Below are 21,270 nucleotides of genomic sequence, written 5' to 3' on the forward strand. Positions count from 1 at the left end.
GGAAATTGTTGTGTGATCAAAGTAAAGGACAATTAAGTCGAGCCCTACTTTTCCTACTTCCGTTAGTATTTATGTGTAAGAACTCTAATTTACTTTTATGTTTCAGTAGCTGGTGATATAAAGTGATATTTTAAGTAGCATGTTTTTATCCTAATATTAAATTTTGGTGGTTTAGGATTAAATGACACACACTTAAGAGTGTGTGTGTGAGGGGGTTTCTTGTGACACGTTCTAGGTTCTGATTCCCACGTGCTTGGCCCTAGGTATCCTGAAATCCGCCCCTCTCCTGCTCCCTGGGAGGCACGTACTCAATGCCGGCCTGCTGGCTGCTAGCGTGGGTGGAATCATCCCGTTCATGCTGGACCCCAGCTTCACCACTGGCATTACCTGTCTGGGCTCTGTGTCAGCTCTCTCTGCTGTCATGGTAAGAGGTCAGAGATGGAAAGCACATTCTTAGCGAGGAACTAAGTATTTTGTTAGGTTACAGTCTAATCTTATTTCTGTCTCTTCAAGACCCCTGATGGAATAAAAATGTTTCAAAATGCTGTTATGTATTCATCTTTGGAGAGTCTGGAAAATATAGAAAAGTGTAAGGAGAAAATTACTCTTTCTCTTCACTTACTAATTCCTGTCAAAGCTGTCACATGGGACATCTTTTTTACTCTGGGGTCTTTTCACTGGATCAATGTGTTGGTGAATAGGAATTTAAAAAGCCAAGGGTTTCATTTCCGTTCATTAGGTGCCTGCTGTGTGACAAGCCCTATAAAATAAGTGTCAGAGAGTCCCTGCCCATTAGTTGCTCTCACATTTGTTGGAAGCTCTGATAGCAAGCCAAATGATCGTATGAAATGAAATGTTTTTAATAAACCCTGTGTGTTCAGTGAGGGAGTTAAGTGAAACCTTTCAGGATAGGTTGGCCCTCCTTTTCCTCTCTAGTTACTGCTTTAGTATATGGATACATACAGTATTCTTTAGGTGTCCGTATGTCACAGTTTAGCATTCTATTTATAGCAGTGTATGGTGCGGCTGTATATAGCTCTGTGCCATTCACTGATTACTTCATGTTTGTCTAGTATACTCTTAGTATATACTTTATAGACAAGGTTTATGCTTAAAAATTTTTAAATCATCTACAGTGCTTAGCACAAAGTTAGACATACAGTAATTGCTTAGTCACGCTAAACCCTATCCTCAGATTTTCAAGCTAGTAAGACTGGGCTTATATTTTAGTTTTAGCGGCTTCACTTGGCACCAACAGGACCCTCCTCATCAGCTAAAGTCATAAAAACTGTGACATTTACTCAGTGCTGTTACTTTTTTCCACGTGTAGACCCCTCTCCAATTTTTGCCTGCTCTTCATCACTGCCTTTTAGGGATTTAGGGATTTTTTTTGCACAGGGGTTGTGGTTCAGCGTTTGCACTTGTTACGTCTGTAGGAGAGTTGGTCCGATAGGGGTCACTCGGTCATTACCAGGTGTGGAACTTACGTGTAAATATATTAATTGGAAAACCAGAATGATTGCGAGCCATGATGCTCAGCGTCAGAGGTTTCTTTTCATCGCATGAATTTTGAGTTCAGCTCTGGTTTTTGTGCTAGGGTGTGACTTTGACGGCTGCCATTGGGGGTGCTGACATGCCCGTGGTCATCACTGTGCTGAACAGCTATTCAGGCTGGGCCCTGTGTGCAGAGGGCTTCCTGCTCAACAACAGTCTGCTGACCGTCGTGGGTGCGCTCATCGGCTCCTCCGGTGCGATACTGTCCTACATCATGTGTGTGGTAAGGAAGCAGCCAATGGAGGAAAAGGAAATGCTGTTCTGAAAACGAGGGCCTGTTTGTCATTTCTTTTATTTGCAGTAAAAATGACTGTGTTGGTTCTTTTTCTCTCCAGCAGAAATATCAGAGTGTTTCGTTTGAATAAATTTGCCATACTGCTTTTAAAGTACCCAAGTGTAGATAATTTGGAAAATTAAATATAAGATAAAAATCTTCTAACTCCCTGCATCTGGTGATAAACACTTAAGATTTTATTTCCTTCTATTCTTTTTCTTTGTGTATTACATATCTGTGTGTTTACTTATCAGATCATATTGTACACTGTTTTACGTTGTTTTTTTAATCTTCCAAATTATAGTCTTGCCACTTTCTTATCATTAAAAATGCTTTTTAAATATGATTTTAAGGGTCTTCATACTAATCTAGAATATGGATATTCAAGATTTATTTAATTTTCCCTAATGCTGTACTTTAAGGTTGTTTGATTTTTCTTTCTCTTTGTACCTAAATACATTTTGGCACTTCTGAGTTTTGTCTTAGGATGATTCCTAGAAGTGAAAGAGTGTGCTCATTTTTTGGGCTCTGTCTACTTATTGCTGTGTGGTTTCCGGAAAGCTTGCTCCAATTTACACTCCCACTCGTCATCTGTGAGAGTGCCTATCTTGAAGTTTTGTGGTCAGCATGATTTAAAAAAAAAAAATTAACAAGACACATACTTCCTAGCTTCCTTTTTGTTTCTAATTCTCTTCTTAATGGCAAGAAGATATCCTGCAAATAATTAAAGGTTTGACTAAAAAACTTTTTCAAATTATAGATATTATTCTCTAAATAATAGTTTTGAATGGCTGTGAAAGGACAAGCATGAAACTGGGTGAAGTTAGAATGTGACTTTATGCTGATTAATAACTCAGGCAGAAAAATAACTTCACCTTCATTCTTTTATTACAATTTAAAAAATACCTTATTTTACAGCTCAGAATTTCTCTTATGTCTTTAATTGAAAAGTCTCATTGTAAATTGAATGCTGTAGTTATTTTTTCATAATTAAAAATTAGTTTGCTTTGGCTATATTATAAAAAACAAAAATTTGAAAGCCTAAGTTCAAAACAAGCTGAGAGGTTTGAAATTAAATCCCCCAAGTTCAAGGAGTTTGGACAGGTGTTTCCTACTGGAAAAGTGTCCGGATTTGGAGTTTTTATTTATTTATTTATTTTTAACTAAATTTATTTATTTTTTAATTTATTTTTATTTTTGGTTGCATTGGGTCTTCATTGCTGCGCGCGGGCTTCTCGTTGCGGTGCACGGGCTTCTCATTGCAGTGGCTTCTCGTTGCAGAGCGCGGGGCTTTAGGTGCGCGGGCTTCAGTAGTTGTGGCTCGCGGGCTCTAGAGCGCAGGCTCAGCAGCTGTGGTGCAGGGGCTTAGTTGCTCCGCGGCATGTGGGATCTTCCTGGACCAGGGCTCGAACCCATGTCCCCTGCATTGGCAGGTAGACTCTCAACCACAGCGCCACCAGGTAAGCCCGAGGATTTGGAGTTTTTAAAAACAAATGTTTATGAAGGAGAAAAATTTATTCAGTTGTATTAGAAATAGTTTTCTCTAAAAATGAACTTTTAACCCTTAGTTTGACTTTGCTTCATTTGGTGAATTTCAGTGGCCAGCAGGGGGCAGCAGATTGTCATTAATACTTAAACTTACGGTTTGTAAAATACTGATTTTAAAATTAAATGGGAGTATTTGAATTTTTACAAGGCCAGTGGCATACTAATGGGGAGAGGAGGTCGGGGCTTGTATATAGTTCTTGGAGTGTCAGCATGGGTACCTTCTTATCTTTATCCTTTTTCTCTTAAATGGTTTTCTTTAGGTTCTTAAAATTATCAACAGTATTTCCCAAATTTCTGTCTTTTATTTCCTCTCCTTTCCCTTCTTTATTTAGTTTCTTTTATTGTTGGTTATAGTAACTATAGTAACCTTTGCAGTAGCATTAACTAGAATAAGGTATAAAAGATACTTGTTGAAAGTACTCTTTTCTACATGTGCTTCTGTAATTATACCATCTTTCTCCTAATTTTTATCCATTCTTTCATATTTCTTGATCTGTTTTTTTCTAGTTCTTCTGTTTCTTTTCTTTCTGTTTCCACTGCCTCAGGCATGCCATTCCACTGTCAGCATACCTCAGATATTTTTTATTCCTATATTGTATGTAAGGCTAACAAGGTCTCATAGCTGTCTGTGACCATAAGTATCACACTGGGTTAGATATTTTGTTTGTAATAGCAAATTGTAGTAATTTGGATTCGAGACCAGTTGAAGCTTTAATTTTTTTAAAAATATTACTCAATTGCAAAAATAAAAGATGTTTAATGAAACATCTTTCATTAAGGAAATAGAAAAGGATAAATAAGGGGGCTTCCCTGGTGGTTCAGTGGTTAAGAATCCGCCAGCCAATGCAGGGGACACGGGTTCGAGCCCTGGTCCAGGAAGATCCCACATGCCGCGGAGCAACTAAGCCCCTGCACCACAGCTGCTGAGCCTGCGTTCTAGAGTCCATGAGCCACAACTACTGAGCCCTCGTGCCACAACTACTGAAGCCTGCGCGCCTAGAGCCTGTGCTCTGCAACAAGAGAAGCCACCACAATAAGAAGCCTGCGCACCACAATGAAGAGTAGCCCCCGCTCGCCGCAACTAGAGAAAGCCCGCGCGCAGCAACGAAGACCCAATGCAGCCAAAAATAAATAAATAAATAAATAAATTTAAAAAAAAAAAAGGATAAATAAGGATATAAAATAATCTATAATCCCATTACCACTTAACTGTTAACACTTAATATTCTAATTCTTGTCTTTTTTCATATGTATATATTTAAATACATTCTATGTTAACGTTTAATTTTCTAACCAATAAATTTTAGTGTCTACATGTTATTATATCACAAACATATACCATAATTTATTTATCCAAGTCCATGATATTAGTTGTTCTTAACTTTTTTTCTGCAGTATTCTTCCTTGTGTGTTATTGATTATTTTCTTAGGTCAGATTTCTATAAGTACAATTACTTGGTTAAACGGAGTAAGATCTTTTTGTTGGCTATAGATATTGATAAATTGATCTCCAAAGGACTCTGCAGTCAAAGCTCCCACCACTGATGTGCAGAGTGCTTGTTTTACTGCTCATGTTCTACTCCTATGACTTATTACAAAACAGACAACAACAAAAACACACCTGCATGGTTTTCAATTTCAAAGATAGAAATTTCCTTTTCTTCTAAGTTTTCCTGCTCTCTGACTTTTCACATTCATACTCATTGACTCTTATCTTTATTATAAGAAATTGTTTATTTCTTATAATAAACTGTTTATTATAAGAAACTGTTTCTCCATGGCTTGTGCTTAGCAGCTCAGAGTGGTTCATAATAATAATACAAGTGAAATAGCTGCTCGTAATTGGGCGTAGTAGAATATGCTGGGTGCTTTACAAATATTAACTCTTTTAATCCCCAAACTAATTCTGGAGGTAGGAAATATTATTCTCACTTTACAAGATATTTTAAGACACCATTTATTTATTTATTTTTTATTATTTATTTATTTTTTAAATTTTAAAATTTATTTTTAAAAAATTTATTTATTTTTATTTTAGGCTGTGTTGGGTCTTCGTTGTGGTGTGCGGGCTTCTCATTGCGGAGGCTTCTCTTGTTGCCGAGCACAGGCTCTAGGCACGTGGGCTTCAGTAGCTGTGGCACTCGGGCTCAGTAGTTGTGGCTTGCGGGTTCTAGAACGCAGGCTCAGTAGTTGCGGCGCCCGGGGTTAGTTGCTCCATGGCATGTGGGATCTTCCCAGACCAGGGCTCGAACCCGTGTCCCCTGCATTGGCAGGCAGATTCTTAACCACTGCGCCGCCAGGGAAGCCCTTATTTTTTATTTTTTAAAATTTATTTGTTATTTTATTTTATTTTTTGGCTGCGTTGGGTCTTCCTTGCTGCATGTGGGCTTTCTCTAGTTGTGGCAACTGGGGGGCTACTCTTCGTTGTGGTGCGTGGGCTTCTCATTGTAGTGGCTTCTCTTGTTGCAGAGCATGGGCTCTAGGCGCGCGGGCTTCAGTAGTTGCAGCACGCGGGCTCAGTAGTTGTGGCTCACGGGCTCTAGAGCTCAGGCTCAGTAGCTGTGGTGCACGGGCTTAGTTGCTCCACGGCATGTGGGATCTTCCCGGACCAGTGCTCGAACCCGTGACCCCTGCATTGGCAGGTGATTCTCAACCACTGTGCCACCAGAGAAGCCCTAAGACACCATTTATTATTCACCTTTGTGTTTATGGAGCCTGCCCTAGCACCTGGCACATTCAAATGAGTATAATAATTGTTAAATGAACATTAGATGAATATTCTATTTGTTAGCTCATTTCACATTTTGGAATCCTCTCCAGATAGGTTATGGTAGCAGAAATACTACCACATATCAAATATCTATTAATATTACTAGTATGTTTACCTTCATTATTTTATTATTTATTGAAGGAAACATGCAAGTCCAAACCAGCACAGAGTGGTTTTATTATGTGAGAGGGAATGGAATGCACCCTAAGTGTAATCAGCATCCCAAAATTGAAGTTTTGTTCTGACAAAGAATTCTTTTGGGTATCCTCTGAGCCTAATGCTTGGTTACACAACACCCAATATTACAAAAGCTGAAAAATGTTGACAGTGTCAAACAGCCAGATCAAATGAATGATTTGCTTTATATCCAGATGTCGTATAGACATTAAACTCTTCATGATTTTGCAGTCCATTTACTTGAGATAGTGTCCAGATTGCCTGGGATATAGACGGCTTACAAAAATGCAACAGCATTCTCAGACCAAATTTTCTGATTTTTGTACTTTGCTGCTTGTTTCCAAATGAAAAGAAAACAGAATGAAGTAGATCAAAGCCAAACCAAAAATAACTTTTTTTTTGCCTTGCAATCAACTAATTAGCACCTACAAAGCATTGAAATGTGAGATGCTAGTCAATGGTATACATGTTGTTAATGTTGTTATTGCTTTGTCTATTTTATGACCTTTCCTTTGTTTTCATATTTATTTCTTAGTTTGCTTGGAATTATGTGAATTAAGGATCTCTTTAACGTAGCATACAATTTTCATTACAGGACTTAATAACTTGAAAGGAACAGTCTTGGACAGTGTTGCAAATACTTTGTCTTGGAAGTTGGGAACTCTTCAATCTGTCCATCAGTGGTCACAGGATAGTCTCATTAATCACTTAAGCAAGCAAAAAAAATAAATAAATAAAAGGAAACAAAACAAAGCCCTAAACCCTAAACATTTGTTGGAACTGTGATGTTGTTGCAATGGTAAATTCAGAGATGAAAATTAATTTAGTCTAATTTTTAAGAGACCACATGGAATTAGCTTAATGGTGATATGCTTGTGGATATGTATTTAACAAGTTGACTTTGATTGTTAAACTGCTGTGTGGTTCCCTAATTTCTCTTTGTAAGATACCTTCAGAAGTGGGTACACGTTAATTAAATGTCCTCAGAAATTCTTTCCTTCTCCTCCATTCAGTTTTATAGGAAGAAAAGGAGGGTTCCTTTTAAGCCAAGTTAAAGTGGTCATATTCTTCTACATCCTGTGCCTCTGTCATCTCTCCCTTTATACAGGACTGTGTGATGCAGGTGATGGAACCTCTTTGTACATTTCACTTTTTTATTTTTAAAGTTATCTATGGCAGAAATATCTCAGTGTCTGAAATGGGCCTTTGAATCAGTTTTTAAGGGCAAGAATTTGGTAGAATGTATTTCTGGTAATTTTGTTTCAGAATCCTGTGATTTAAAAGTAGAAAGGATTTATCAAAATCAGCAAATGTTGAATGTTTGGGAAGTGTCAGGTATGGCCATTTGGATTTTCATTCAACCTTGGATTTAAGTATAGGAAGTTGTGTTAAGAATTTAAAACTCCACGTTGGATTGGGATGAAGAACTTAATTAAAAGCATCACTTTAATTTTTCTCTGACCCTCTTATCTGTTAATAATATGCATAAAGATATTCTGAACTTTATTTTATATGTAAGAAACTTAGACAAATCCACCAGACTCTGGGCTTTGTGAAATGTGAATGTTATATCTGATAAATGGGGTTAGGTCAAAAGAACAATTTCAAAAATTCTGACAACATTTTGATCCACATCTTTGAAACTTATGATAAGTCAAGTGTGGCTTTTTGCTCATCTTCTCTGCTCTTTTCTTCCCTGCCTTTGCCTCTGTCCCACTTCAACAGTATATGTAAATCTCTCTCCTTAGGTGGTAGCAGGCTTGCCTATCTTTGGATGAGTGGTCATGTTTTTTTTTCTCTGATGTGTTCCTTATCACTGAAAATCTCCAGGTGCTTTTTGCTCTTTAATAATAAAGTGTTGTCTTTTTTTTAAAGTATAGGTTGACACTTACATAGCTTTAAAATAGTATAACTGATGGATCAATGATATGTTTATTACAACCCTTAAAATAGGATTTAATTTTTTGGAATTCTTTATGAAGTGATACATTCAGTTATGATCATTTAGAATGACTACTTTGATCACATAGTGATTTGAATTCTTAAAATGTTTTTGATTACTCAAAACATCTAGCTTCCTGTCTTTTTTTTTTTAACCACCACACCTCCAGAGGTCTACAAACAGTTTTCAAAACCAGATCCGTTATTGTCACATATTCCAGCCGTGGTGTTTGTATGGTACTTTGTTGGATGATTGTAAATGAGCATGCAATAAATGCCTTCCTCTTACTTTTTCCTGACATTATTTTTCTAGTTAAAGGGTGGGTGTAAATTTTAGCGAAGCAGTGTATAAACTAACTCATTTATCTTTTTTGGAAGTGAAATATTTTAGAAGGCTAATGATGAATCCAGTCACTTCTGTTATTGCTTCATGGAGCTGTAGTTGATTCGGAAAATAAGACAGTATCAACTCCTGCATTTCCTTTTTTCCTGATGACAGAGGGCAGCAGACTTGTAAATGATAGGGATCCCTATCCTTTGATTCCTCCCTGTTGCCTCTTGACAGCTTGCAGCTGGTAGCAGAATTCACCTGAGATCTGTAGAGTCACCTTGTAAAATTTCTTATAGCTATCATTCTCTTTTACTCTGGTGAAATACATGTCAGTATGGAGGTAGAACTTGCTCAATCAGTACACATATAATAATGACTAGATCTGAGTTTTTCACATATATGTCAACATCACTGGTAATTTTCCATTAAATTTTTAAAAGTTTATTTTGACTGAAAAGATATCAGTGTACACTTGATTTTATAGAAAAAAATGATGTGATTTCCCAGATGTCTTCTTATCATTTAAATTTTTGAAATAATTTTCAGAAGCTAGATCAAATTGATTTGGTTAAAATGTTTTAGGTGATCAAATAAGCCTCTTTAAATGATTCTGAATATCATATACACAAAAGGATTCTGAATACCATATACACAAAAGGGTTCACACCATTTTCAAAAGTTATGTGGATTAAACTCTCACAGCTACAATTTTACTCTCCAGGCAATGAATCGCTCCCTGGCTAATGTGATTCTTGGAGGCTACGGTACCACTTCAACAGCTGGTGGAAAACCCATGGAAGTTTCTGGCACACATACAGAAATCAACCTTGACAATGCAATTGATATGATTCGAGAAGCTAATAGCATTATTATTACTCCAGGTAAAAAACCAAAACCCCAAAGCAAACAAACAACCTGTAATAGCTGTTGTAATGGATTACATTAAAATAATTTCTTGTAATAGGGAAAAAAATCAAAGTGGAACGTCTTCACTTTTGAAAACTTAATGGAAATTTAGAAGCAGCCCTGTGATTACTAAGTGAAAAGTACTGAGAATTCTTGGCTTAGGTTAATATTTTGGGAATCACATAGAGATTCTATAAATTGAGGTAGTGGATTCTACCTGTGTCTTTTTGTGGTTCTGTACCAATGTTTAAATCATCTTTGAGTCTTGGTTATTTTTTGCTCATTGGTAAATTTTGGGCCTATGTCAGCATTAAATTAGTATATGAAAGTGTCTAACTTACTTGTTAGACTTGCTCAGTAAAGGTTGGTAAATGTTAATGTCTTTCTTTTCTTTTCAAAAGTAAATATTTAAAAAATCATTGAGAATCATGTGGTTTCCAACAAGATGAGGTAACAAGGCCCAGTAGAAAGGACTTCATCTAGGAGTCATAACACCTTACTTCTGTTTTTAATTTTGCCTCTAACAATTGACATATGTGGACCAAGTCAGTTAATCTCTCCAGGCCTCAATTTCCCAATTTTCTGAGGTTTAGCCCAGTACTTCTTTACTCATCGCAGAATGCCGTTGTATTTATTACAGGCAATACATTGATTCCAGATTAGGATTTTTAACTCTATCATGGTATCATAGAAGTTTTCTATAAAGAAAATCAATCGATTTGACATGTGGGTAGTTTGCTGGTTGGTTATATACTAAGATGTAAATAAATAACAAACCTTAGCAGGATTGAATATTCAGGTGCAAGCCTTCTCAAGAGGGGGCAATATCATTTTCTAGGGGCGTTTGAAACACGTGGGTTTGGGGTTTTGGTTGTCTCCAAGATGGGGCTGCTACTGTCAGCTGGTGTGTGGGAGCAGGTAAACTAAATATCCTGTAAAGCCTGGGACATTCCTGCAGCATGGATTGTCCCAGCCAGAGCGCTTCAGCATTACCTGTTGAGAAACGCTGTGCTGGAGTGTGAAGGGGAAGAGTAAGAGACAACACTCCTTTCCCTTTAGGCATTTTCCATCTAGTGGAGAAGTCAGATAGATAAATAATGCACGGTGGGTTATGATAAGGGCTGAACTGGATGATGTAGACACTTTTTCTATCATGGAAAACCTAAGCAGGATTGTTGGGATGTGAGGATTTGTATGGGGCCCTAGAGGATGGATGGCACTGGGGGGGAGGCAGAGGGAGTACCTGGAGCAGAGACTTGGTCTTTGGAAAAATGAGGGTAGGAAAGTGGGGACAGATGTGAGATTCATTGCACAGGGAGGAGGGACAGAACACAGGGGTTCAAGGGGAAGGGAGATGACTGACATTTTCGGTCATACCTGTAGGACCATCAGAAATACGGAGCACTTTATTCATTTATTTATTTTTTGGCAGAGGAGGAAGGTTTTAAGTTCTTATTTGGAGACGTTAAGTTTGCGGTGGAGCTGGGACAGCGGACAGGCTGAACTCGAGCTCAGTGACGGGCTGAGGCTGGAGACAGGTTGGGAGCCGTCAGGTGGTCGTTGAAGCCATGGGATGGGCTGAGATTTTCCAAAGAGAGAATGAGGTGCAAAGTTAAAGCCCTGGGGAGCTTCATCATTTAAGGGCGGGGGCACAGAAGGAGAAGATCCGTTCAAGGAAATCGAGGAAGAGTAGTGACAAAGTCAGGAGGGGCACCAGGGGACTGTAATGTTATCAAAGCCAAGTAGGGAGACAGTTTGAAAATGTTTATGTGAGAGCGAGTGAGAGCCTGTGCACAAGTGTGTGTGTGTGTGAGTGTGTGTGTGAGATGTGTGATATGTGATGTAGGGAGGGAGTGCTTAGCAGTGTCAGACACTGTAGGAGACTGAGAAGGGACCATGAGAATTTGAATTTGCAATTTAGGCCAATATTTTTAAAAGTCCATATTGTAAGTTTTTTGTTTTCACTTCTAGTCCTGTTAACTGATTGCCCTTTTTGGCATAAAAATATGTTTCAATCAAGAGAGAAATTGTAGTTCATAAAATCTGAAATAAAACCACATTCTTCTGTGTTCTTAATGTTCCTTGTAGGCTACGGTCTCTGTGCGGCCAAAGCTCAGTACCCCATTGCTGATTTGGTAAAGATGCTCTCCGAACAGGGCAAAAAAGTCAGGTAAGTGCTTGCAGTTCGTGTGTGAAAGGAAAGGAAAATAGATGACTTCCTTTAGGTGACTGTTTCTTCAAGTGGAGTTTTACCTGTGGATACTAGGTAGAGAAACTATTGTAAATTGTAAAAGACTCTATTCTAGCCTTAGTCTTACCTGTTAGTTGTCGCTATCTCTAATAGCCTCAAACCTGAATATAGTCTCATTTTAGAAAAGGAAATTTTATTGTACTAAATTCCAGGATAGTTATCAGTAGGGAAAAATAGAAACCTGGTTTCTCTGTGGTCTGATTTGGGGAAGGAGGTCAAGCAAGGCATCTGAATCACATCAAGTTGTGTCTTTTTGGTGTCTGTTGTTCACACTGAAGAAAAACATCTCAAACGAGTGGTCTCTGAAGGGTCAGACCCGGTGGTAAAACTTTGGCTGGTTAATAGCTGACTGATAAAGCTCTCACACTCAGGCTGGAAAAGGCTGCAGGAAAATTTCTTTTCCTATGTATAAAATAGGTAATCAATAAAGCCATACACTTTTTGAATTGTGAATTAGAATGGCAGCTGTTCCTGCTGCTTGCCATTTGGGCACTGGACTCTGCTCTTGGGCGGATATTAAGCAGAATGGCAAAGTCAAGGACTGTGCATTTCTAGATTATTCCCCGTGACCTTGGATAAAGGGTTTTGTGGGATGTAAAAATGGGGCAGGGGGTGGTGAACCCTTGCAGTACTTTGCGTCTGTTCTGCGCACCTTTGGATCCATGTTCTGGAACTCCGCTGTTAGGAAGCAGCGAAGAAGGGACCGTCTGGAGTTGTCCCTGGAGCATAGCTGCTTCGTGTTGTGTGGGGAGACGGGTTCCCTAGCAGTTTCACTGACATGGTACCGTAAGTCAGAGCGACAAGATAACTCTCTTGTTCAATAAAATTAGTTTGTTCACCAGGATGTTAATGTATGTTGACAAAACAGTTAATGTCTGTTAATAAAAATTCCTTTGAGCTGTCAATCTTACACTTTTGTCTGGAGGCAGATGATAAGAAAATAAGCCACAGTGTGCCTAGATCTAGTCAGACTATCTGTGCCAGACTGGATGCAGAGTCCTAATCTTCAGCTTGAATGTCCCAACTATTAATAGCGGTAAAAGAGACTTAGACGATGAAATCAGAGGGTTATCTAAAATATTTTAGTGTCAGCTACATTTTATTTCTTCCTTTCTTCCCACCCTTTTTTCCCTTCTTCAGTCCTTTTCTTGCTCTTGACCTTCTGTGATCTATAGTGAGTCTGTGCTTTTCAAATACACAGAATCCAAATACTGTTTCATGATAGGACCATCGTTTCTGTGATGTAGGCGGTTTCCACGTTTGGTAAAATCTTAGATGAATTGAAGATAGAAGATGAGAAAAGGCATCCTCTTTGTTTTCTAATTTTCACATAAGAGGTCTCATTTTAGTAACTTATTCCTGTTTTCATAGAGGGTGTTAAACAGTGCTTCCCTTTTAGTCATCGTCTTGCCACTTAAAGCATTTGCAGACCTGCAAGTGGAAAGGATGTGTTACAGAATCTTTCATGATTTTCCTAAAAAGAAATTGTTTCTCTTTATTCAATCCACATGTGAAAAATTCTAATGTATTAGTAATGCCTTCTGTCACCACATAACTGTTTAGGAGATGAGTGGCAATCATAATAAAACAGAGAAAGATGGCTTTCATGTCTTAGTTATCCTTAGGGAAGGGAATGATTAATTTGACATACCTCTCTTATTACCCACTGGTCAGTCCAGGTTGTGGGTGCAGGTTGAGCAGCTTGACGGAAGGCAGGATGTGAAAGGAAAGGAATTAAGAGGGAAGGAAAAAAACCATCTGAAAAGAAAAGGGATAAGACAAATGAAATTCTGGTTTCTGACCTGATTAAAATTTGAATTTTATCCGTGAGGACATAATATAAACTGCTGTTTTAGGAGGAGGATTTCTGTCACACTGCATTGGAAAAGTAATTATTTGACTTAAGATTTATAGCAGATATTTAATTAAACATATATGAAGAGTTTCTCAATTACAATTTGTTTTTTATTGAAGTAATTTTGTGGCCAGAACATCAGGCTTTTCATGAGAGCTTTTGTTTCATATAATTGTCATCAATTTTTCAAATAAGTTGTGAATAATAAATTTGTTAATAATTTATTATGTAGGATCAGAATAAAATTATTGGTCAGCCTAATCTCTACTTGTGAGTTAGGAAGAGTAAGCCATTTATATTGATCTCTCTATTTCATATTAAAGATGAAATATATATTAATATGTCCAAGGGTTTTTTTTTGACTATAATATGTTGAATTTTCAACGTGGGCTTTGTCATAAGTTATGTAAATCTCACATTTGAATTAAACAGAAGAGAACTATTCTTGCTAACATGATGAGAGTATATTATCATATTTTTCCTTCCTAGCGTCCGTGTGGGGATTTTTTTTTTTTTTTTTAAAGAGAATATAGCAACTTTGTTGATTTTGCTTTATTTGTGTCATCTTTTCGTAGGAGAGATGCAGATTTTCTTTATGAAGTTAGGACTGTGTGTATACATGGATGCTAGCTTTTTCTTAAGAGGCAAATGTCTGTTTGAACAAGAGATGGCTGCAGCAGTTACCTCGTATTTCAATGAAATAAATCTGTATTTACAGTTTGCAGTAATTTAGTCCTTTCGTCACTCTGTGGAGCGCCCACGGTGTTCATTGAGCACAGCTGCTGGGCCTCTGCTGTTAGTAGATCTTTATGCCTCCGGACCCCAGCATGCCTAGAATCCAGATGTGGTGACACATTAGCACACATTCCCCATGGAAATGTGCCAGTGTGGACGTACGATTGTCATCAATTAGTTATGCCCAAGTGGTGCCAAGAAAAATTGCATCTGTCATACAGTCTGTCTGGCTTCATGGCCCACGGTTGATTTAGAGACACTCCTGTTTTCCTTTACTCTGGCCATAGTCATAACATGCTCACAGAGAGTTGAGATTATCTAATGAAGCACATGACATTTCATGACAAGAGCTCGTTTCAGAATGTCATGGAAGTTCACTGACTTAGCTATTCTTTAGTGGCCAGGATATTGTTGCTTCCCGGGCACCCAGAACACCTAATTTATGCTTGATCTCGGAAAGCATTTTATTACAAAAATCTTATGATACAAGAGCACAGACATTTTTTTCTCTTTGTTTCCCAATCTTTGGATTGATGTGATAGGCTTTTCATTGTAAAGCTGAGATAATCTTTCCAAGGAATAATTCTTAGAAAGAGGTATATATTTTTTTCTTTTTGCAATTAATCACTGCTTGATTTTCTTTGTATAAAGGCATTATTGCTTTTAAATTTATGAAACCACCTTTCAACTTCTTTGATTGACTAACTGATGTTATATATTGCTTTCATGTTAATGTTCAACTCTATCTTTCTATTAATAATTTATTGATAGAAACTTATTACTAGGTACTGAGAATACAAGAATGTGTAAGCCCAGTTCCCACTCTCAAAAGTTTATAGATATAAAGAGAACAAATTGATCAACAAATGAATCAGTGAATGAATTCCATTTAATGTGATAGTATGCTAAGAAGAGTACAGTAGAAGGAAGGTAGGAATGCAAAAGAGAAGAGTAGATAAGTGTCCGGGGGATATTTTAAACTTTTTATACTACTCATAACATGACATTTTTTTTTGCAGGTTTTAAAAAATAAATATTTATTTTTTCATCCTCTGTCTAAACACTTCTAGCTGCCAATGGTATTTGCAGTTTAATAGTGTTTCACAGTCTTGTGTGACCTGGCTATGAGTTTAAATATATGTTATTTTTGCTAGGAAACCCATTCTTTGGAGATAGTTGAAGATGAAATATTTTGTTGATCTAACTGGATTTTCCTGTTTTTCATGGATTAAATGTAATCTAAATAAACAAGAGTTCAGCCGTCTTGGATTTTGTTATGTTTTGGGGTACAGGAAGAGCCAGGACATGCAAATTTATTAAGTAATAAAGGTACATGCGTCTGAGAGTAGAAGTTAGGCCAGATAAAAGATCCAGTATAGTAGTTAAATAAAGAAATAGATATTATTTATGAGTTTCTTACCGGCTTTGCAATACTTTCTTATCAGCCATGACTATTCATGTTAATGACAATTCACTGTATGAATAATTATATAGTACTTCGTTCCAGGCACTGTTCTAGGTCCTGAGAATACATCAGTGAATACAAAGATAAAAATTCCTGACCCTGTGGAGTTTTACATTTGCTGGGAACTTAGATAATAGGTGTTAAGATATTCTGAGTTGAAGACGCTTATAACCTCATTGTGTTTCCAATTCAGATGCTAGTTGAAATGATGAAGAACAGCAAGAGCGAAGGTCATTATATCAGAGTTTCAGAGTTACAGCTGGCACTATTTGGTGATGAATTAGCCAGTGCTTCTGGTTTTCTGAAAGAATATGGTGTGTTTCTTTGCACTGAGCCTGCCTTCTTGTAAAACATGGTGACAGGTGGGTGGGTGTGATGGGAGTTATTTGTGTAATTAGTCAAATGAGTGAAACTTTTGGTAGAAGAAAAGAAAGCTAAAGAGCACATGTGTAGTCACTTACATCTCTATATTCAATCTATGGTATAAAATTGCCAGTAATCCCTCAGATCAAAATATGTATTTATTTTAACATCTTTATTGGAGTATAATTGCTTTACAATGGTATGTTAGTTTCTGCTGTATAACAAAGTGAATCAGCTATACATATACATACATCCCCATATTTCCTCCCTCTTGCGTCTCCCTCCCACCCTCCCTATCCCATGCCTCTAGGTGGACCCAAAGCACCGAGCTGATCTCGCTGTGCTACGCAGCTGCTTCCCACTAGCTATCTGTTTTACATTTGGTAGTGTATATATGTCCATGCCACTCTCTCACTTCATCCCAGCTTACTCTTCCCGCTCCCCGTGTCCTCAAGTCCATTCTCTACATCTGTGTCTTTATTCCTGTCCTGCCCCTAGGTTCTTCAGAACCATTTTTTTTTTTTTAGATTCCATGTATATGTGTTAGCATACAGTATTTGTTTTTCTCTTTCTGATCTAATTTTATTGATTTGAATCCTCTCCCTCTTTTTCTTGATGAGTCTGGCTAAAGGTTTATCAATTTCGTTTATATTCTCAGAGAACCAGCTTTTGGTTTTATTGATCTTTGCTATTGTTTTCTTTCTTTCTATTTCATTTATTTCTGCTCTGATCTATATGATTTCTTTCCTTCTACTAACCTTGGGTTTTGTTTGTTCTTCTTTTTCTAGTTCCTTTATGTGTAAAGTTAGATTGTTTATTTGAGATTTTTCTTGTTTCTTGAGGTAGGATTGTATTGCTGTAAACTTCTCTCTTAGAACTGCTTTTGCTGCATCCCATAGGTTTTGGATCATCGTGTTTTGGTTGTTATTTGTCTCTAGGTATTTTTTTATTTCCTCTTTGGTTTCTTCAGTGATCTCTTGGTTATTTAGTAATGTATTGTTTAGCCTCCATGTGTTTGTGTTTTTTACATTTTTTTCCCCCTGTAATTGATTTCTAATCTCATAGCGTTGTGGTTGGAAAAGATGCTTGATATGATTTCAGTTTTCTTAAATTTACCAAGGCTTAATTTGTGACCCAAGATGTGATCTATCCTGGAGAGTGTTCCACGTGCACTCAAGAAGAAAGTGTAATCTGCTGTTTTCGGATGGAATGTCCTATAAATATCAATTAAATCTATCTGGTCTGTTTTGTCATTTAAAGCTTGTGTTTCCTTATTAATTTTCTGTCTGGATGATCTGTCCATTGGTGTAAGTGAGGTGTTAAAATCCCACACTATTATTGTGTTACTGTTGATTTCCTTTTTTATAGCTGTTAGCATTTGCCTTATGTACTGAGGTGCTCCTATGTTGGGTGCATATATATTTATAATTGTTATATCTTCTTCTTGGATTGATCCCTTGATCATTATGTAGTGTACTTCCTTGTCTCTTGTAACATTATTTTAAAGTCTATTTTATCTGATATGAGTATTGCTATTCCAGCTTTCTTTTGATTTCCATTTGCATGGAATATCTTTTCCCATCCCCTCACTTTCAGTCTGTATGTGTCTCTAGGGTCTGAAGTGGGTCTCTTGTAGACAGCATATATATGGGTCTTGTTTTTGTTTCCATTCAACGAGCCTGTGTCTTTTGGTTGGAGCATTTAATCCATTCACATTTAAGGTAATTATCGATATGTATGTTCCTATTACCATTTTCTTAATGGTTTTGGATTTGTTTTTGTAGGTCCTTTTCTTCTCTTGTGTTTCCCACTTAGAGAAGTTCCTTTAGCATTTGTTGTAGAGCTGGTTTGGTGGTGCTGAATCCTCTTAGCTTTTTCATGTCTGTAAAGCTTTCGATTTCTCCATTGACTCTGAATGAGATCTTTGCCAGGTAGAGTAATCTTGGTTTTAGTTTCTTCTCTTTCATCACTTTAAATATATCATGCCACTCCCCTCTGGCTTGTAGAGTTTCTGCTGAGAAATCAGCTGTTAACCTTATGGGAGTTCCCTTGTATGTTATTTGTTGTTTTTCCCTTGTTGCTTTTAATAATTTTTCTTTAATTTTTGCCAGTTTGATTACTATGTGTCTTGGCGTGTTTCTCCTTGGGTTTATCCTGCCTGGGACTCTCTGCAGTTCCTGGACTTGGGTGGCTATTTCCTTTCCCATGTTAGGGAAGTTTTCAACTATAATCTCTTCAAACATTTTCTTGCATCCTTTCTTTCTCTCTTCTCCTTCTGGGACCCCTATAATGTGAATGTTGGTGCGTTTAATGTTGTCCCAGAGGTCTCTTAGGCTGTCTTCATTTCTTTTCATTCTTTTTTCTTTATTCTGTTCCACAGCAGTGAATTCCACCGTTCTGTCTTCCAGGTCATTTATCCGTTCTTCTGCCTCAGTTATTCTGCTATTGATTCCTTCTAGTGTATTTTTCATTTCAGTTATTGTATTGTTCATCTCTGTTTGTTTGTTCTTTAATTCTTCTAGGTCTTTGTTAAACATTTCTTGCATCTTCTCAATCTTTGCCTCCATTCTTTTTCCGAGGTCCTGGATCATCTTCACTATCATTATTCTGAATTCTTTTTCTGGAAGGTTGCCTATCTCCACTTCATTTAGTTGTTTTTCTGTGGTTTTATCTTATACCTTCATCTGGTACATAGTCCTCTGCCTTTTCATCTTGTCTGTCTTTCTGTGAATGTGGTTTTCGTTTCACAGGCTGCAGGATGGTAGTTCTTGCTTCTGCTGTCTGCCCTCTGGTGGATGAGGCTATCTAAGAGGCTTGTGCAAGCTTCCTGATGGGAGGGACTGGTGGTGGGTAGAGCTGGGTGTTGCTCTGGTGAGCAGAGCTCAGTAAAACTTTAATCCGCTTGACTGCTGATGGGTGGGGCTGGGTTCCCTCCCTGTTGGTTGTTTGGCCTGAGGCGACCCAGCGCTGGTGCCTACCAGCTCTCTGGTGGGGCTAATGGCAGACTCTGGGAGGGCTCACGCCAAGGAGTTCTGGAGTCCCAGAACTTCTGTTGTCAGTGTCCTTGTCCCGGTGGTGAGCCACAGCCACCCCCTGCCTCTGCAGGAGACCCTCCAACACTAGCAGGTAGGTCTGGTTTAGTCTCCTATGGGGTCACTGCTCCTTCCCCTGGGTCCTGATGTGCACACTACTTTGTGTGTGCCCTCCAAGAGTGGAGTCTTTGTTTCCCCCAGTCATGCTGAAGTCCTGCAGTCAAATACTGCTAGCCTTCAAAGGCTGATTCTCTGGGAATTCCTCCTCCTGTTGCCAGACTCCCAGGTTGGGAAGCCTGACGTGGGCTCAGAACCTTCACTCCAGTGGGTGGACTTCTGTGGTATAAGTGTTCTCCAGTTTGTGAGTCACCCACCCAGCAGTTATGGGATATGATTTTTTTGTGATTGCGCCCCTCCTACTGTCTCATTGTGGCTTCTCCTTTGTCTTTGGATGTGGGGTATCTTTTTTGGTGAGTTCCAGCGTCTTCCTGTTGATGAGTGTTCAGCAGTTAGTTGTGATTCTGGTGCTCTCACGAGAGGGAGTGAGCGCACGTCCTTCTACTCCGCCTTCTTGAACCAATCTAGGAAACAGTACTTTTTTGCCTTAATAGTATCTATAGAAGGGTTAAATGTGGCCTTTTGAAATTTGACACTATTCGACACTTGAATATTAACTACAACCAAGTTGCCAATGTGTGCACTGTTCACAATTATTGGCCTCAGTCTTTATTGACTATATACTTTCTCTAGTTTTTTTGTGTAGTTGCAAGTGCAAAGAATTTCTGGCTTTCATTGGACCATATTGATATTTACTGGGATTTCAAGGTAAAAATTAGAAAATTAATTCAGAAATGTTGACAACAAACCACATTTGTTTTACTGTAAAAATTTGTGTTTTTTTTAATGTAAATGATCATTAAAAATGTGCATTTATTTGAACAATACAGATGAGCATTTATATCACAAAATGTATTTCAATAGACTATTATAGTTTCAGGTTACTTTTTTTAAAAAAATTAATTAATTAATTAATTTATTTTTGGCTGTGTTGGGTCTTCATTTCTGTGCGAGGGTTTTCTCCAGTTGCGGCGAGCAGGAGCCACTCTTCATCGCGGTGTGCGGGCCTCTCACTGTCACGGCCTCTCCCGTTGCGGAGCACAGGCTCCAGACGCGCAGGCTCAGTAGTTGTGGCTCGCGGGCTCCGTTGCTCCGCGGCATGTGGGATCTTCCCAGACCAGGGCTCGAACCTGTGTCCCCTGAATTGGCAGGCAGATTCTTAACCACTGCGCCACCAGGGAAGCCCTCAGGTTACATTTATTAAGGTCTTATGTATGCCAGGCATTGATCTAAAGTATAAAAAGCTCTTTACATGAACTGTTTCCCTTAAATCTCACAATAATCCTCTGAAGAGGCTTTGTTATGAATCCCATTGTACACATGAGGAAAGTGAGGCACACAGGTAAATTGTCCAAATGTTTTGAACGCAGGCAGTGGCACTCTAGAGCTTTTAACTGCTACTTTTTACTATTTCCCTGAAATCTTTCTCTAAAAAGAGATAATAGAAAGTTTGAGTCAGTGTACTTTATTGGGCACACTATGTTCCTTAAAACCCTTTCCTTCCCTCCCTTTATTTGAGTCGCTCTAATAGAGTGCCAGGTACTGTGGGAACTGATAAATAAGACACAGTTCCTATTCTCAAGTTGCTCCCAGTTTGGAGAGCACAGTCTTCAGCCAGTTACTATGATGCAGTGCATCGTAAGGAGGAGGAGCATAAAGAAAGAGTCCTGGGAGCATGGAAGATTTTTCTGTGATCGCATTTTAGTAGTTATTCCCCTTCTGTAGAATTACGTTATGGACAAGGACAGCTGATCCTGTTTTGTTAAGCATGTATACAATAAAGATAATTTTCATGGTTCATAGGGAAGAACCAAAAGGCTGGTAGGCTTTGCATTTTGGAATTCTGGATATTCTTCATGTGATGATGGAATGTTGATGAGCTTTGGCCCTTAGTTCCTGGAAATTGCTGGTCATGGGCAACCAATGTCTGATATAATTAACTTTAATCCAT

General features: G+C 38.2%; 1 protein-coding gene across 4 annotated transcripts in view; it reads left to right on the plus strand.

Moving 5' to 3' along the window:
• The window catches only part of NNT (nicotinamide nucleotide transhydrogenase), a 97,279-nt gene that overhangs the window by 60,746 nt on the left and 15,263 nt on the right, over positions 1–21,270 (plus strand). For all 4 annotated transcript variants that reach the window (XM_059916353.1, XM_059916356.1, XM_059916354.1 and 1 more), the window contains exons 16-19: positions 264–424; positions 1,598–1,777; positions 9,317–9,476; positions 11,590–11,671. In XM_059916353.1, coding sequence (XP_059772336.1) covers positions 264–424; positions 1,598–1,777; positions 9,317–9,476; positions 11,590–11,671 — 583 coding nt within the window. The remainder of the gene's footprint in view (positions 1–263; positions 425–1,597; positions 1,778–9,316; positions 9,477–11,589; positions 11,672–21,270) is intronic.

The sequence above is a fragment of the Balaenoptera ricei genome, chromosome 3 (assembly GCF_028023285.1).
Source record: "Balaenoptera ricei isolate mBalRic1 chromosome 3, mBalRic1.hap2, whole genome shotgun sequence".
NCBI classification, from domain to species: domain Eukaryota; kingdom Metazoa; phylum Chordata; class Mammalia; order Artiodactyla; family Balaenopteridae; genus Balaenoptera; species Balaenoptera ricei.